The 18,286-nt window shown below is 39.3% G+C and overlaps 3 protein-coding genes across 8 annotated transcripts in view; 1 reads left to right on the top strand and 2 right to left on the bottom strand.

Annotated features, from left to right (window-relative positions):
* The window catches only part of rgl2 (ral guanine nucleotide dissociation stimulator-like 2), a 32,124-nt gene extending 28,561 nt beyond the window's left edge, over window positions 1–3,563 (top strand). For all 5 annotated transcript variants that reach the window (XM_080308172.1, XM_080308171.1, XM_080308170.1 and 2 more), the window contains 2 exons: window positions 74–188; window positions 1,377–3,563. In XM_080308172.1, coding sequence (XP_080164298.1) covers window positions 74–188; window positions 1,377–1,558 — 297 coding nt within the window. In that variant the 3' untranslated portion in view covers window positions 1,559–3,563. The remainder of the gene's footprint in view (window positions 1–73; window positions 189–1,376) is intronic.
* On the bottom strand, window positions 3,202–13,617 carry dnase2 (deoxyribonuclease II, lysosomal). The gene is made up of 7 exons (XM_026183791.2): window positions 13,293–13,617; window positions 12,604–12,701; window positions 12,240–12,411; window positions 11,122–11,227; window positions 9,942–10,106; window positions 5,246–5,464; window positions 3,202–5,092 (listed from the first exon to the last, which is right to left on the bottom strand). Exons 2-7 carry the CDS (start codon window positions 12,699–12,701, stop codon window positions 4,728–4,730), a joined length of 1,125 nt encoding a protein of 374 aa, XP_026039576.1. The 5' UTR covers window positions 13,293–13,617; the 3' UTR covers window positions 3,202–4,727.
* A 1,400-nt stretch (window positions 13,618–15,017) lies between these two features.
* gpsm3 (G protein signaling modulator 3) lies at window positions 15,018–17,917 on the bottom strand. 2 transcript variants are annotated; one of them, XM_026184542.2, is made up of 5 exons: window positions 17,693–17,917; window positions 16,723–17,259; window positions 16,304–16,469; window positions 15,842–16,074; window positions 15,018–15,667 (listed from the first exon to the last, which is right to left on the bottom strand). In XM_026184542.2, exons 2-5 carry the CDS (start codon window positions 17,182–17,184, stop codon window positions 15,527–15,529), a joined length of 1,002 nt encoding a protein of 333 aa, XP_026040327.1. In that variant the 5' UTR covers window positions 17,185–17,259; window positions 17,693–17,917; the 3' UTR covers window positions 15,018–15,526. The 2 variants fall into 2 exon arrangements, with proteins under 2 accessions (XP_026040327.1, XP_026040328.1); XM_026184543.2 differs by having other exon boundaries at window positions 16,723–17,237; window positions 17,693–17,902.
* Between the last annotated feature and the right edge of the window lie 369 nt (window positions 17,918–18,286).

The following is an 18,286-nucleotide window of genomic DNA, read 5'->3' as shown; positions in this document are numbered from 1 at the left end:
CAACGGACCCAGGTTATTATTAGTGCAAATCAGGCTGTCCTGTTTTCACTGTTATTGTCCTTTGTCGCCTCAGGTTACGAGCAATGACAAGACTCCCACTGTGATCAGCTCTGCCTTAGAAAAGCACAATCAAGACCCCAAACAGGCATCCAGATATGAGCTGATACAGCTTCTGCCTGAAGGAAAAGGTAAAAAAAAACGAATCAATTCGACAGACACAATGTTTAAAAAAGTCATCATTACTAATATGACCAGTTTTGTCAAAGTGGTTTCTCTTTTCAGAGGAGACAAAGACTTCATTTTGAATTTTTTTTCTTTTGACTAACCCATCAGTGCCACAGTTAAATTATTATTATTATTTTTTTTAATTTTAGTCTAGTTTGACACATGTACAAAGTCATTACCTTTGTCAGGAGGTTATTAACTTTTGAGGGAGTTTCATCTGATATTTGTAAGGTTGGGCATTTTGATTATGCAGATCTTTGTAAAGCAAGTGCTTTTTGCACATATTGGGACAGACAGTATGAGAAATATGTGCAATCAAATAATTATTTAAAATCATTATGAAAATCCAATTAATAATGTAGGAACTTTAAGAGAATACAAACCTGAATGTTTGAATTGCCAGTGCAAAGCTGAGCTTCCTCCTTTGTCCATTAACTAGGACAGTTACAATCAGCTGCTTTGATGATCTTAGAACAGCTAGACAGACATCAAAATCTATATTTTAATCTTTAATCTATATTACACATGTGTAATACTTTCTGTACAACCTGGAACCTCAATTAAATTTGGATCCTTGAGGATCATTTTCTTACTGGACCACATTCAGCATTTTTGAGATTTCCCCCCCTTCTCTCTCTTTTCACTTGTGCGTCTGCAATGACCACGAGATGTCCTTCAGTGTGTCAAAATGGCAACCGTTTAATTTTAATTTCATTTCTGGACAGAGGACAAAGGAAGTCTGCTGAATATTCTCCCTCAGACAGCTGGTGATATCATAACAGTCAGCCTGGGCAGTCCTGCAAAATTTACAGCCACAGGCATTCAAATGTAAAAATAAAAAGCAACACCCCAGAAGCATGATTCTGATCGTGCTTGTGATGCTTCACTGCAAACTCCTATGTGGTCTCTGGACTGTTGCCAGAGACAGGATGTACTTCATGATTGCACTTTTTATCATTAATATCTGTTATTAGAGTAGCACATTTTGCTCTTGAGCGGTTTGCAGTTAAAAAAAGACTGAAAACTAAGAGAAAATACAATTTACTACAAGTTCTACAAGTCAAATCCATTAAACACTGCAAATGAATCTCATTAGAGCGCAGCAGCCTTCACATGTCATGTATTTATTCCTTTCTCTTCTCTTAAAACAGAACTGGTCATCCCTGCTACAGGAAATGTCTTTTACGCCATGACGTCATCTAGTGTTGATTTCCTGCTAAGAAGGAAAGACGGGAACTCCCCGTTTGGCTCGCATCCGATCAGCACAGAGACGAGCGCCACTTTTCCTCGAATCAAGGCCAAGGGAAGGAGACTGGTCAGGAATCTTTTTTGACATCAGATTTTTGTCTGCTTTGTCTACCGAGGTGGAGTTCTCTGATGGTCTCCCAATGTGAATGCAGAGTGAGCTCTCACGGACAGTAAATGTGGCCTTCTCTGTCCAACACAAAACCTACACATGCCTTTCTCCTGTGCTCCTGCCAAGCTCACCAAAACACCAAGAAGAACTCTGCTTGTGTTTCAGTCAACATCTCCTTGCAGGAAGGTGTGGCAGATATTTCAGAACTCCAGCTGCTGTGTTCAACAGAGCTATTTGCACTTTTCCATGCACGCTAATTTACATCCCGAGGACGAGCAGTGAAAGCCTTTAAGTGTACCTTTGGTACTGGTTCTCAAGTCCCTGTCAGGTAGCACTTGATGCTTTTTATCATTACAACTCACAGAAAGAAAGAGTTGCTTTAATTGCTACAAAACACCAAGAAATCCCTTGTTGTCTTGTGCCTCATCTGTGACTGACATTTCCGAATGTAAAAAAGATGTGATTGGTTGGAATGCGCTTCTGTGATTACCCAAGATGCTGTTGAAGGACTTGAAGTGTGTTTTTTTGGGGGAAATTAGATTTAATGAGATATGAATCGGAATCAAGACAGTGCAAGTGCATCATTGTAGCAAAACACTGGAGCTTTTCAAATGAGACATATATGATTTGTATATATTTATATATTTTGTATGTCTGTGTGATCTCAGCATTGTGTGACAGGTCCTCGCGTGACAAGTAACTGTTTCAACAAGGAAAAAATCCTTAAAATAACTGCAAGAAACAGGCTGACATGTCCACAGAGAAGGACAGCTATTTTAGCTTTTACTCATTTCTCCATAAACTTAAAGCAGCAATAATCAGGATTTTAGAATAACACTGAAACTCTGTTGTAAACTGTTGTAATGAACTGCGGTCAGTTTATTATCAGTTCTGAAGCTCTGCTCAGTTTTTAAGGCTCTTTTAGCTCGTTGTTTTGGTTTTACACTCAGAAATACCACCTTGTTGCAGCTGTCACCAACAGATATTACAAAAGCAGCTCTGATTGGTCATCTTTTTTACCTGAATCGAATACTCATGCAATTGTGAACCAACAGGTGAAGTCAGAGAGCCACATAATTTTCTCAGGAGCTGCTGGAGACCAAAGTAAACCTCAAGGAAGGCTGATAAGGACTAATTAAACCAAGTGGACAAAATGTATTTGCAAAGAAATTTTTACAGTGTCACCTCCCTCAGCTGCACGTGAATGTACGCAGCTGTGTTGCTACGTTACAGGGTGATCAAACATCACTCAGCCTCTTAAACCTCGTGGATGAAAACTGATTATTGCAGCTTTGAACTTTAAGCACTTTTAAAACAGCTTTGCTTCAGTTTGTTACTAGAAAGGAACATAAGTAAGAGAAAAACACTGCCATTGCTAAGTTTAAGGTTTTTCAGGTCTGATACTTTCAACAGAGCATAAGCTAAACTTAATTTATGCAGATTTTCCAGTAGCTCAGCAGGAGTCCATCTTCACTGCAGTTTACACAGACCGCAAAGCCTCAGTTCCAGCGTCGTGGCTTCAGTGAACATCTTAACTTCAGTGTATGTCTCTTTGAAACAAATCTTGTGACCTCTGGTCGTCCCGGGTCAGTGCTGGTGAGGCTCCTTTTACCGGCCGAGGCACGAGCACTGAGGGGCCAGGGAGAGGATTGTGGGTATTAAAAAAAAGACGTGCAAGCATGATCCCATGCTACAGATTGTTTTAGTGCCTTTCTCTGCTGGGTGCTCACTTTCTCATGTTTGCATTAGAATGTATACAGTCCACGTGGAGGAACTGCAGACAACTCCAGTGCTGTGTAGTTCCACATCAAAGCTATTTATGCACTACATACAGTATGTCCTATTTTTGTGGTAATAAATTTACTTTTATATGAATTTTATGAATTTTAATTGTTTTTGACTGATGTTCAGTACTGAGATGTTTTTCATGCTGCTGAGTATCCCATAAAAAACAATTAAAGTTGTTGCTACTTGTCAAAAACATGGCATTTCTGTTTTTCTTGTGAGGGGTAAACAAAGGAAAGAGGATGCGGATCAGTGACTAAAAATACATATTTTTCTTCGTATCTTTATTCAAATTCAAGACAACCAGTGACAAGACAATCTTCAAGCACAGTCAGGGTCAGAATTAATGTATATATGTGGAAAAGTATCAAATCTAAAGCTCATGCTGGAGATGCACACACACTCATACAAGCCTGGTTAATGATTCAAGTGTCTGTAATTCATCATCAGTGACAGATTGTTATTAAGCACAATCATTCCCACATTTGATTAAAAAGAATTAACCAGCAGGTTTGGAATTCTCCCTGAGAATAAACGAGCTAATGTTTAAAAGCAGAAAATGTCAGTGAGTGAAACGGCACTCATCCCGTTCGCACCAGTGTCTCTTCAGTTTCTCTGAAAACAGTACCCAGTGGTTATAAAGATGCTTGAACCACTAAAGTGCCACTTTTGAGGTTTTTGTCTTTTACAAGATGAACATATTACTCATAGCTATTCCAGCTCCAGAAAATCTAAAATTATAAAGAGAACAACTCAATGACCCTTGATAACCACATGAAATCATTCTTAACAGAGGAACAAGTAAAATGCTCCCATTGAGTGTCTGTGGCTGATGGAAATTTTATATTTTAGCTAAAGTTGGACGAGTCGATCATTTCATTTGAATTATATATCTACTTCTCTAGTAGGTGTGAGTGATGACTGGCTTTAATGTGTAATGTCACGACTTCTAGTTACACCTAAATTAGATGCAGATGTTTGGTTTTTTGGTCACTACGAATCAAATCTGAAATAAACAATAACACCTGCACATACTTGAAAGTCATTACTATTTACTGCTAAATAGTAATTATTTGAAGATGAGACTCTATGGACTGATTGAAATATTGCATTGCTGTTTATTGGCATCTTACTGTCATCTACTGATCACTAGATTAGTGTAAAACGTCTGGCAGGAATGTGTTTAAACTAAAAAACTGAAATTGTCTAAATGTTAAAGGCTAAATATTTCACATAGATTTCACTAGATGTGAACAGAAATCTGTAACAAATAAATCCACATAAAACCCTGTTCGCGTTATATTTTTTCACCCTCATGACTCATCATGTCCAAGTTGACACATCTGGCTCCTCCAGACTCTCAGCACTGGACTGTTTTTCCTTGACAGTCCTCACAGTCCAAGGCCGCTGTTCGGTAAGCCTTCCACACCACCGGATCACGATGACACACTGTGCCTCCACCCCGCTTCTCCTCAGCCTCATCTCGATTTATGTCCCCGACACACACCCAGCCTCCACCAGCCCCAGTCTCACTGGGGCTCACCGCCCATTTGGAGTGGTCCTGGCTGGTCTTGAAGGAGAACGTCTGCCCAGGGTTGAGGAGCTTGATGTTCAGGACCTTCCAGTCATCCGAGCAGTCGGAAGAAAGGATGCCCGTGGAGCGAATCCAGAACTGGACCAAGAGGTCTGACTGGAGGGTTGGGGCCACCCACGCATGATACAGATCTGATGAAGGGGACACAAGATGGATGAGGGTGTTTTGTTTTTTTTTACATTTTTTATTGCAAGTAAACTGTACGAATGCTCTAAAAATATTCAGGGTCACAAAGACAGAAAAGGGTTAGGCTTAGAAAAGACATCATTTCGATTAAGTTGTACCGTTGTCAAAAGAGGCTCCTTTGGCAAAGCTGATGAAGTTTGTCCCACCCTTTGAGGTGAGTGTCACGCTGCGATTGGACACAGGTTTGGCATGTGGAAAGAATTCATATTTCCGATTTCTTTTGCCACAAAGAGCAGCGAGCGAAGGCACCTGGGATGCCAAAGACTCTGGGATGCTGCAGTCATACACATTAGGTTGATTGATCTCCAGCTGTTCTCCTGTGGTGCAAAAGTAATTAGATTTAAAGAAAACCACACCCTATAATAACATCATCCTTTAAGTAAAGCAAATAAAAAGCACTGTACTGGTGACACTGGTTCAAAGCCATTTGACGGACCTGCACTGGAACACTGTGCACGGTAACATATAACTAAGGTATAATCTAACTGTACATACAATTCAGGAATAACTTTAAAGTTTCTTCCTGTTTGATGCCTGACGTAAAGCAAGTTAAAACCATAATCAGATCTCCGTTTATGTCACACCAGACCAATACATACAACTTTAATTCCAACAGAGCTGAGACAGGGCTGTGTTTATTACTGTGTAGCATTCCCTGTTCTTGTAACAAGGTTACAACAAACAAACACCCGGGAACTGAGAAGACCAGTCGCAGCACTTTTTGAGAGACTTCTTCAGAGAACAGTTTTCCACTTTGTTTCAGTCTATTTTAAATGAGCTGTGAGAAAATGGAGGGGCTTCTGGATCTTTGCACTTGTAGATGTCACAATAAAATGTATTCACAGACAATGATTTCTGGCACTGTTGTTAAGCCAGTGCAGTGATATCTATGACAGACTCTTGCCTGATTGTAATGGAGTGCTGCCTGGGGGCCCACAATACTGATTTTGTTGTTCCTTGCGCAAATTTCTACAGATTCTTGGAATCGTTCCATGATATTATGTTTTGTAGATGATGAGCTATCCAAAGTACTTGCAATTTTCCTTTGAGGAACAATATTCTGAAATTGTTCCACAATTTGTAGATGTACTTTTAACAGATTGGCAAACCTCTGCTTCTCTAAGATGCTCGTTTTATACCCCAATAATGTCACTAGCATGTTCCACAAGCTGTTTCTTTTTAGATCCACTTACTTTTCCAGCCTTTTATGGCCCCCATAACAAAATGAGCTAATATTTTCCATGAAACAGTAAAATGTCTAAGTTTAAACACTGAGACATTTTGTTTGTTTTATTTGTGCACACAGAACATTTCGCAGGAATAAAGATTATTGGGGTAAATTAGAAATTGTGTCACTGCATAGTTTGTTGAGCATCGCAGCTTTCACTTAGTTGTTATTTATACATTATTGCTTATGCTCAGCGCTGTCTGCAGCACATGTAGCAGAGAACCGCCATCATGCAGAGTTAAGCAGGTTGTTATTAAAAATTCTTTTCGTCAGCCTCCGGTTTAAGTATTGCTCTGGCTTTACTTTTAACTGAATTTTAAATTAAAGCAACACAAAAGTAAAACGGAAAATAAAATCTTGCTCGCTCCTTTCAAAATATAAACCAAAGCAGTGCATACTGCAGCACTGAAGAACGTGAAAATTGGAAAAAAAAACTTCAATTCTATTCTCTTTATATACATTCATGCATAAGCGAGGCTGAAAATGTCATTTTTACCCATAAAAACTACGTAATGGCGATGTCTACCAATTGGTCGACTACTCTGGACTGAAATTCTTTCACAACTATCTGCAGTTTCTATGCATTTCTGGTGAGATATTAATAGCATTCAGAGGATGAGTTCTTCTGAGTTTGGTAATCCTCTGACTTTTCGTCCTGTCACCATGAGGATGACATTTTTGGTTTTAATTAAAACGTCTTGACATTCAAACGACTCTCACGATGAATCCCCTGACACACCTTCATCTGGCACAGGCTGCAGAACAGACTTTTATTTGCCTAATACTCTGGTTTGAGGCCAATTGCCCACATATGCCAGCTGATATTGGCATCCTGGCTTAATGAAGAAAATACGTTTGTGACAACTGATAAATGACTTAAATACTTAATGTTTTAGCACAAACTGAAACATAAGCAGTGCTTTGAATAAAAAACAAGTAAGTAGCTTAATTAAAGCATTAACAGGAAAATTATTCTGACAACATAATAAAAACATTATAGACAGTAGTATGAAATCTCCATTTCTCCAAATTTATGTGCAAATGAACGCTGCAAGGTGCTTTAAAATAAAAACACGATGAGGCTGTGCTCACCTTCTGCTGTTTAACCCTGCAGACTGAACACTCTGACACTCTCAGCATGTCAGCTAGAGAGACGAGAATCTGATAAAGCAAATCCCTGCTAGAGCGTGAGGGCCAGTATCTCTATGGTTACATACCTCAGTTTAATTACATTACCCCAGGCACTGCCATAGCAACTGTGCCAACTGCTGGGTCTGCCAGGGAACTGCAGAGGCAGCCGGGTGACATGGTGATGACACCTGTTTATGCTGATTATCTCAGTTCAGGCTGTTTTTGTTGTGTCAATACCTGAGTCGATTATTAAGCACCAGACGATACTTGAATCATCTTCTACGGGGAATAATAATAATTGTAGATACTGACACAGATTAGTGATTAAATGTGCTTAAGAAGTTTTCATTATTAGTGTGTAACATATACCGGCATAAATCAGCAGTATTTTTGAGCACCACATGGACATTTACTGTTTAGGCGACCTTAAACAAAAGAGAACACAGAGGGAAATCATTACTAACTGTTGATGGAGGCCCGATTTTTGTCTTTTTCTTTAAATAAACAATAGCAACCATGATCTGTTTAAAAAAAGAGGCAAAATTACAGGATAAAAATTCATCGCAACGCAGAAAAAGAAGTACTGTATGCTCAAACATTCCTGGGGAAGGACTTTCTTAACCTATCTTGTGATGGATGACCCTCGGCCATCCCGGCACTAGATGTCTCCATTTTGTTCTGGTTTGTGCTCTGCTTTGTCCTGTAAGAGCTGACAGGGGAGTAAATGGCAGCATGAGCTATACCTGCGTGTTCACCTATAAAAGCTCCCTTCTTTCCGCAGTCACTCTGTGGTGTGATCTCAGTGTGATCCTTGGATTTCTCTGCCATTCATCCATACATAGTCTACACTACACGACTGACCCGCAGACAAGCATGTCTAAATTTAGCTGTGCTTTTGTAAATCAGTTGTGTCTACCAAGTTACCAGCTCACCTTGTCTCCTGTTCTTTGTCATAGTCCGTTAACTGGATTGTGACAAAGAGAGTATAAAAGTTGTCTTATATGTAAGACTAACAATGAAAATATGCTTTATAGTTTGAAAAAATTGCACGATATTGACTGGTTGCTTTTTACTTTCCTTGTTTTCAGTCCAACAGACAGAGTTCCAGTGAGGATGTTCATATTAATCGTAATCAAATAAGCTCTGTGAGAGAAAAAACGGGAAAAAAACTAGTTCAGACTGCGATAAAGATTCAGTGTCAATCAGGCTTTTTTTTTTTTTAATTCTTGACTACCTGGATTTTGTCACTGAGAGGACAGAAGCCCAAACAGCAAGCAAACTAAGTTGTTTTAAAAGAAAGAGGAAGAGAGCTTAACTCATAAGGAGGATAAACTGAGAAATCTCACTAAAGTCAAAGTATGAGACAAATACTGATTATTTTCAACTGTGAATGATGCAAAACTACTTTTGTAGGGTTCAAGAATAAAAGCGGAGCTGGAGATGAATAGAGCAGGTCGTCCTTTATGTGGACAAATATAAAATAGCATTAAACCAAAACACTTTGCATGGTTGTCTTTTTACTTTTTCTTTTTTTTCTTTTGTTAATGGACTGGTATTCGTATAATGCTTTTCTGTTCTAACTGAGCACTCAAAGTCCTTTTTACAAAAAGCCTCTTTCACCAAATCGCACACACATTCATATAAGCTATATTTCTATACCTAAGAACTTTGTATAACATTCACACAGTGGATGCATAGGGTGACTTGGGGTGTAGCATCTTGCCCAAGGCTACTTCGACATGTAAGCTGGAATAGCTGGGAAATCAATCCTTCAACCTTCTGATTGGTAGACGGCCCATTCTACCTCCTGAGCCATAGTGGGAGGGAAGGGGGTGACTTAGAGAAGCCAGACTACTGGGACTATAAGAAACTTACAAAAACTTTGCAAATACATATTTTACTCTATTTAACAGCTGCCTCGTAGCTGAGATTACATTAAACCGAAATGGAATCTCTTTTTATCTCTATTTTATTTAGTATATTAGAAATTGGTTGGCAGAACATCCAACAGCTTCTGTGAGCCCCAGTTTGGTCTGCAGGCCTTAAGTTAACATGGTTAAGATGTTTGGCTGATACAGTAAACTACATAAACATGAACTTCTTATTCGTAATCTCTCACAAAATACTACCACAGGCTACAACAGCTTGACTTTTTAACTACCAAGCAAAAATATTACCCTAATAAAGATATGAGATTGAAAAGAAACTCTTCAGTTCCTTGTTAATTAAAGCATATTTAGTCAGACCAACATAACTGCAGACAGGGAACAGAATATGAATCGTCATTAGCTGTCTGGACCTTCTCCTCCCAGCACTCATACTGTGATTGCAATCTAATACCATCATCCATTTAAACATCCTCATTAAGTGTTAACTGCATTTTTATATCAACTCTTTCTTCGCTAAGAGGCCACATGGCATGGCTCCAGTCTTACCGATGGTCTGGAAATGGTCGAGCGGGTATGTAACACAGATGAAGTTTTGCCCATTATTCTCCCCGCTGCTGGGGTAATAATACTCCCCTGCCTGTTGAACAGGAGGAAACTGAGGGGTGCTGTGGACCAACCAGAAACCCTGATTTTTATCCAGCAGCACAACACCTGAGGAGCAGAGATATTAAAATAGTAAGAAAAATACATCAGACGTTTTCCCTGAAGATGGTTAACGTGGACATTCAAGTGAAAACAAAATATATTTATCTATGCTCATTTGTTTTTACGCATCAGAGGAAATGTAAGTAATGCGCATTAATCTGCACTTCTTTTTTAATAAGTAGAATTAGAACATATAAATGATGAAAGAAGAACGTGAGGTTGATAATGAGATGTTTCAACATGTTTTTATTACTATAACAAATCTTTGCCAGACTTTTTTTTTGCCCTTGTTGCAGAGTTTTTAAATCTTCCTAGTATCAAATTTCTAATGAACATACTGTATACTTTTCATGTAAGTAAAAAGAGGAGCTTGAACATGTGATAGGTTGTCTTTATGCTTCTTTTATTTAACGTTGATTTAAAAAATTTTGCTTTTTCCATCCATTCGCTCTTTATCCACGACCAGGTTGTGGACAGGGGCATAATTTCCAGGGGGGTTAGGGGGGTTATGACCCCCCCCCAATAATCAGACCCAACCAATATAACCCCCCCCAATAAAATTATGAATTATCTTGCATAAAAAAGCTGTTGATTTTCTTTACTCGTTTCAGGTATTACCAGCAAAATAGTTGCATGTTTAATCATCTGGGAATTTACGCAGATTTATTTATTTATTTAGACGGAGATCTTTACACCCCCACCTCCCAATGTTCAGCACAAAGTTACGCTGATGGTCGTGGACCAGTCTAAGCTTAGATGCCCAGATGTCTCTCTCCCTGACCACGTTATCCAGGGGGACTACCAACATGTTCACAAGCTAATCAAGAGATATAATCTATCTAGCAAGTCTCAGGCCTACCCCAGATTCTCCTCCTCTTAGGACATGCCCGGAACACCTCAACTGGCTCATTTTGGTGTGGAGTAGTGCCCCCTACTCATCTCATTTTTTTCATACTATTCCAAAATTTTGGAAAACAAAGCTCGAAACTTTCTGCAGTCTTGGGACAATCAGAGAGCTCACCTTTCGTGTGACCCCCTCTGCTCTCACTGTTATGAACCCATCTGTCACCAGACGAGTCCTCGTGTGGCTTCTGGTCATTGTAAAGGATGTATGCAATGTCTGTATTCTGTAAAAAAACAAAAACAAAAAGGTTTTTAACTGTAGCTTCATGCATGTGTACTCACCGATCATAGAAAATGTAGAAACAAATGTTTTCACCTCAAAAGAAAACAAACAAACAAATAAATAAAATGGCACACACTGACATCCATCACAGTGATGTTAACCAATACAATTACGCACAGATGGTTGCATCCAGTAATTTTTGATTCAGAATCGTATCCACAAACTCTCTCATATGTTTTGATGAATCTATCAAGTTTTCAATTAGTAAATGACCTTTTCTGCCTCCTAGTTGCACAATCACCGGCCAGAAAGACAGATCACCTGAATGAACAGATGCAGTTTCACTTCTCATTATATGTTTGTTCCTCTGATCTAACAATGTCAACTGGATATAGCAGATGTCTATGAAAAAAATGCTTATTATTGCATATCATGTTGGTGAAACAAGAAGTCTTGTGACTGGGGTCACAAAGAAGAAGCAGGAAAAATTTAAATACCCTAAGCTCAGTGGTTTTCTAGGACTAAAATCTGCACGTAAGCATAACTGCTCTGCATGTAGTTAAAGCAAAGAGTTACTGCAGTTAACAGAAGTCGATGCACCAGCACTGTCTGTCACTTTTGGCTATTGTGATAAACAAAAATGTATTTTAAGTTTTGTGAGTCGTAAGAATTGGAAGTTCAACTCAACTTTATTATACATGGTTTTAGGAGAATATTACATTTTATCTTGTGACAAATCAGTATTTCTAAAACATGACATCATTTTTGGGGTCAAATATAAACTGAAGGTCCACTCATCTTAAAACAGCTGACGTTTTTTTGCCTTTTAGCATTAATTGTGAATATACTAAATGAATTAATAATAAGGAACTTAAAAGAGTATGATAATCACATTTTGAAGAACACTTGCTTTCACTTGGGTGTTTTTCCAAATGAAACTGAGCTTACAGTTTTTAAACTTTGTACTCAGTTCCACATTTGTAGCAGAAAAAAGAAACCTGATGGAAACAAACCTTCCCCTGCGTGTACAGCTGTCCGACCGTCCTGCCCAGGGCGCTCGTGGTGTCATTCACTGTCCCCTTCCCTTTAGTCCATCCTTCACTTCCTTGGTCCAAAAGCAAATACATCTCACCTTGTTCAGGAGACTTACTGCCATGCTCTTTGGGAAGTTTGTATATATAGAACCTAAATCAAACAGAGACACAGACAGAAAGGCTGTACATGTAAGAACTGCTTATATTGGTGCATGTCTGTAAATGCTAAACTGTTATTGAAAATATTGCTTCTGTTTAATCAGAATAATACAGCTAGGTTAAAACAAACAAATAAGGAGGACTTTTGTACGTGATTTCTCAGGAATTGTTATCAATGAATTACCAATCAACAGCATCTCCTTGGTCATTGTAGCAACTGATTGGTGAGCTGCTGCCCTCTAACGGCACGTAGAGGATCAGCACGGACAGGGACAGAAGCATCTAAGAACAAGAGACAGAGATATTAATAACTACGGTTAAATATGTGTATATGTGTTAGGAAATTAAATGATGAGTTCACGTTCAAAATATTTGGTTGAAGCTCATTTTTTCTTTTTACCAATAATGACTCCTTCGTTAAGAGTTTCAGTATTCTCAAGTAAAAGTACCAATAAAACAGTGTAAAGTCTTTTTTGTTGGAGTAGAAATATTAAAGTATAAGCAGAAAAATGTCCAGCCACTGAAGGGTTTATTTATTTATTTATTTTTATATTTTTCATACCCATGCATTAGTGGCTATACACTATCATCGGTAAGTTATAACCTCATCTTGTGACTTGTTGGAAAATGAATGAAAAGAAACATTTAGTATTACCGTAAAAACTAAAGCTCCTGACTACAAAAATACTGTATAAAAACAGAAACAATGATTTTAATATGAAAACATTTAACTAATATTTATCTTCAGCTAAATCTAATAATACTTATGGTTTGATCCTATAAATCAAAGCACAAGTCACTCAGTCGCTGGAATCGTTAGCGGTTACAGATAACTGCGATAGAAAAGTGCAGTATAAGTTTGAGTCAACATACCCTCACGTATGTTCTCAATAAAGTCTTGTTTTATTTTGCTGCACGAAGATCGGCTGTGGCCTCAAGTTTCGTCTTCTTCGAGTACATCCCAGCCTACAAGTGTTTCCTACAGGGACTGGTACGTGCTTGTTTTGATCTCGGCCGAAAGCTCGGGGAGGAGACAATGACGTATGACAAAGACAACGGAGCGATCGCTACCAACGGCAGACATTACATTACAGGGAAATTATCGCACTAAAGAAATAAAATCCAATTAATCCTAAATAGCTCTCACGGTTTAGGCGTGAAGACTGTTTTAAGTGCTCCAAAACTTCGAAACTTATCCTTCTCAAAAAGTCCTAGTTTCATGAAGTCATGTGGTTGATGACGTCAACTGGTAGGCGGTACTACCCTGAAAAGCGGCTATTACAAACACCTTTCATAATATAATATAATATAATATAATAATTAGACTTCTTATAACAGAAGCAGATTGAACTTTCCCCCTACTTTCAAAAGACATTTTCAGTATTTTTCCCCTTGAATATTAGTTTAAAACTTAGTTGCATAACTGTAGTTTTTAAAGACGTTCCTGAATCTGTTGGAGCCCAGAAGGACTTCTAAATCACCTGGGTTCCATGAATATTATGGCAAATATATCTTCCTTCCTGTATGGTCTTTGATAAGCAGCCAGTAATCTGTCTAACAACGGGGGAAGGGATACAACATGTTCGGCTCAACCCTATAAACATACACTCATCTTAAAAGTGGAACTTGAATTTGGTAAGATGAACTTCTGTTGTTTCTTCCTGTTTTACTCTTTCACAATTTAGGTGAAAAGTGTGGCTACACACACACACACACACATATATGTATATGAGTATATATATATATATATGCAGTATTTATGCTTTCTTCTTCAGTTCCCCCTACAACCCTGTCTCATCTTATATAACTCTATACTGTTTAAGGAAGTGACACAGCATCCTCTTGTCAACTCTATGCTGCCTTGATCAACGAGGGCTTCCTCAGAAAGCTGTCCTCTGAGCTGAGTGGACTAAACAGTATTGCTCTAAGAGCCCCATTCAAAGTGGCCCTGATTATTGCCTGTAGCACTACAGAAAGTGACCACGGGTTGCAGTGACTACAATGCTCTGTTTTAAAGCAAATACACTGAAGCAGTGTTAACAATTAACTTCACAACTGGTGTTTTTATGTTAACCCTAGTTGACTGATTCTTGTTATTAGAGTTACATGAAATTTTGGGGGACATTTTAAATTGAAAGTAGCCATTACAGCTGGTTAGTGATTATCTGTTAACTTTTTTTTTTTTGCATAGACTGAAGAAAATGTTACATACATCTAGAACACTGTTCAAAGAGTAACTACTGATTTCCTTTGAGGTTACGTCACATTATTAAAGAGAAATTCAGGAACACTGCGATAACACCTGTTTTCAGACTATGAAGTCTGTAAAAAATTAACAGCTTTATCTTAGCCTCGCCTGTTCCCTAAAAGGCTCATCTATTCATATGTGAGTGTTTTATGTGCGGAGGGGGATTTTTTAAAGATTAAACATTATCACAAAGTTGTGGGAATGTGAACTAGAACAGCAAATGATGCCTAATGATGAAGATAGCAGAACAGGTCTTATGCATCCCTGTGTCACAAGCAAAATGCCTGTAGTTACAGGCTACTACAAGATTTATATGTACAGACATAAGGAAAATTAAAGAATACACTCTCCAGGATGCATTTGATTTATTTTGGAGAACTAGTCCCAGCACTTCCTGAACTTGGAGCTCACTGTTATTTCTGTTGTGCTACATTAGATCTGTACAAATAACGACAACAATAGAATTCAGCAGACTGCCTCCTCTACAATTAGGACACGCGCACACACACAGCAACCATTCAAGAGCTCATTGCAGACATTCAATACAATGGAATAATTCCAGAGCAGAGAAATCACATATCTACTGATCCTGGTTACTGGAAAAAATTAACTAAAAGTAAACTTCTCATCATGAACTCTCCTAATTTACATTAACAGCACTGTTGCTCAAACATTAGCGTTTTTGCTCCAATTTTGACAACTTTAACACTATTAGGAGATACAGCAATTCCACCCCAACCCCCAACACAAAGCATTTTGGGGTTAAAAAGAAGTCCTCTTTAAATAGAAACTTAAGCAGGGAGGCTACATTGGCAGTTGGCACACACAGCAGCCCCACACTTTTGGGTTTTATTCCATCTCAGGTTTGCAGCAAGCATGGTAGTTCGGTCCTCTGCTCATCCATGCGTCCCCCCTGGACCCTCAGGAGGAGGGAGAAGAAGTCCTCATCATCCATGGGACCTGGAGCCCTGCTGCGCTGGTCCTCTAGCCTGCCCTGAGCCTGTGGGTCAAAACAAATTGTGAAAATGAAAGCAATGCAGTGAAAGTAGGTAAAAGGTTTGCTGCCAACACTCTTTCTCGCATTAGTGAGAAACTAACTTTTCTTCTCAGAAACAAAGCAGAAAACACCTCAGCTCACGACAAACACATCTAAACAAACAAGCTCATTGCTTACTTGTGTGGTTAGAATCATATCGTACAGATCATCTTTGGGCGCAGGAACTGGTGCAGGCTTTTTCACAGACAGGGACAGTTGTCTTATGCTCCCTCTGACACTTCTGGTCTTTGTTTTTGGCGGTGAAGACCTTCCAAGCTGTGCCCTCTGGTCCTCGAGCCGCCGTCCTTGTGCAGTGGCCACCAGGTCAAAAAACTCCTCTTTCTGCAGTGAAGTCATGGAGGAAAAGACGACTGTAAAGAAATGAGAGAGAAAAGAGCTTAAATGGTCAAAAGGCGGGGGAAAGGCAGTGGTCAGTGGTCAAGGAAAAAAACATGGAAACATGGTAGCTGAAAATTCCTGAGTCAGGGAGAATGGGTAGCTGCATTTGATTCTGCTTGTTCAACATGAGTCATAGCTCAAAAACAAATGCAAAAGTTGTATCCTTTTCCACACTTTACCATGGCAAAACAGAGCGCTTACCTCTGTTAACTGGTTTGGAGGTGTTGGGCTCAGAGTGGCACCTCCTCCGCCTCACCCCACTCTCCAGCCTGAAGGAGCAGCGCTGGTCATTGAGCCGTCTGCCCTCCTGAAAGGTGCAAAGCAGGTCATACAGCGCCTCTGGGAAGTCAGGGGTTAACCGGTGAGCCTGAGAAAACACAGGTGGGAGGGTGAAAAAGACGGAGGGAGAGAGGAATGGTTTCTGAGTGAATGGCACAGACTGTTTGTTGGCAAAGCAAAAGAATCCACTCCTACGTACTCCCACATGCTCTGAAATAAAGTGGTACCTGCAGTTCTTCCACCATGAGACTGTTTTTCTCTTGCAGTGGCTGGTGGCAAAGTGTTAAAGTCAACTGATTTACAACACAGGTAATCTCAGGGTAAGAAGAGCAAATACCAACCTTTTTGAGATCCTCTTTGTGGTCTGGTCCCCCCTCGGGTTGTAGCTCAGATGAATTTAGCTTGTTTGTGTCTGCCTCAGGGTCATTCTGTGTGGCCTTTTCATCCTCTGTGCTACAGGGTTTTTCAGTTTTTTCTTTAAGCACTTCATCCGGCTGCCCTTCACTTTTACTGTCATTTCCTTTGAGTCCATCATTTGTGCTTTCTGTTATCTCTGGTTTGTCTTCTTCTCTGGTTATCTGCTGTTTCTCCAGGCTTTGCTCTTCTAAATTTATTTCACCCGCTATTTCTTGTTGACTGTTTTCCTCTTCTGTGTGCTCCTCTTCCTTTTTGATAGCAAACTCCTCGCTACAGCTTTGTACAGTGACATCTGCACCGCTTGGCGCCCTAATTTCAGTAATACTTTCTACCAAATCTCCATCTTCAATGATGACAAGAGGCTCCAACAGCTCCTCTTCAGCCATTTCAACTTTGATATCTGTGTTGTCCAGTGGTCTTTCTTACAATCCTTATGATCCTTGTGAGAAAACAGAAAGAAGCTGGAGGTGGATAAAAAAAAAGGTGATCCAAAATATCAGAATTCAGTTAGTACTTAAAAAAAATACCATAAGGAAAAACACGACATCTATAAACACTGAAACTTAAAAGCATGATGAGTACCGCAGAGCTGCTGTGCCTTTCTTTTGAAACAAAACATGTGAGAAACCAGTTTGACAGGTTTCAGCATGTGGGCAACAGATGTTTAGGCAGAAATTTAAAAGAAACTTGAAGTCACAAACTCCTCCTAGCTATGTAAAACGTTCGACTATGTGATCACAAATGTCAGGGTCTTGTTGGTAGGTGATCACTGTTGTGTATTTTCCCAAACAGTTCAGTCGAATAACTCTTGTTGACAGATCACATTGTTATTTCCCCCCTAAAGCTACTGTCTACCACAAAGTGATTTAAATTTCAGTTAATTTTTGCCCTTACCTTTTCGTTCGCCTCGTTTCCTTTTATCTTCTCAAAACATCATCTTTCAAAGTCTTGATCCAGTGAACACAGCATTTTTGGCTTATCACTCGTCCTGTCAACGTTTTTATTAAGAGCAAAGAAGAAAAAAAGAAAATCTGCTAGTTTCACATGCCGTCGTGATGAGCTCTCGCCTTTTCTATCTGCCCTGCTACCTTCTGTCTTTCTCTCATCTCATCTCTTCCTGTTCCTCTTACCACAGCCCACCCCTATTTACTCGGCCCATATTTGACAAGTCAGGTTGACATGAAATATTACTGTTAAAAGCAGAATCACTCTCTATATGTGCGATGTGTGTGGTTAATGCAATCATGTTCCAAAGGAAAGGTTTTATAATGCCCATGTACACTTGTTAAAGCAGCTGCTGCTTTAACTGCTGCTCATTTGGTTATGTTAACCCCAAGTGCAGCATGTTGAAACAGGCGCAGTTTTTTTCTTAACTCTCTGTGGTTTTCACATCCTGTTGACTTGCAGCTAAAACGAGAAGTAGACTCAGACAAGTAAGGGAAGCTGTCTAAGCGAGATTATTACTTGAAAAACAAGGCTGAAAAAGAA

Source organism: Astatotilapia calliptera, chromosome 11 (genome assembly GCF_964374335.1).
Source record: "Astatotilapia calliptera chromosome 11, fAstCal68.1, whole genome shotgun sequence".
Classification (NCBI taxonomy): Eukaryota; Metazoa; Chordata; class Actinopteri; order Cichliformes; family Cichlidae; genus Astatotilapia; species Astatotilapia calliptera.
Note: the sequence above shows the minus strand (reverse complement) of the source record. Positions and strands in the feature narration are given on the sequence as shown.

Excerpts from the sequence above, each read along its gene's own strand:
- dnase2 (XM_026183791.2), bottom strand. The coding sequence starts at position 12,701 with ATGCTTCTGTCCCTGTCCGTGCTGATCCTCTACGTGCCGTTAGAGGGC. Across the intron at positions 11,228-12,239 it reads AGCTGTACACGCAGGGGAAG|AATACAGACATTGCATACAT; the intron begins GTTTGTTTCCAT and ends GTTTTTTTACAG. Across the intron at positions 5,093-5,245 it reads AGGAGCCTCTTTTGACAACG|ATCTGTATCATGCGTGGGTG; the intron begins GTACAACTTAAT and ends CCCCTTCATCAG.
- gpsm3 (XM_026184542.2), bottom strand. The coding sequence starts at position 17,184 with ATGGCTGAAGAGGAGCTGTTGGAGCCTCTTGTCATCATTGAAGATGGA. Across the intron at positions 16,470-16,722 it reads ACAAAGAGGATCTCAAAAAG|GCTCACCGGTTAACCCCTGA; the intron begins GTTGGTATTTGC and ends GTGTTTTCTCAG. Across the intron at positions 15,668-15,841 it reads ATATGATTCTAACCACACAA|GCTCAGGGCAGGCTAGAGGA; the intron begins GTAAGCAATGAG and ends TTTGACCCACAG.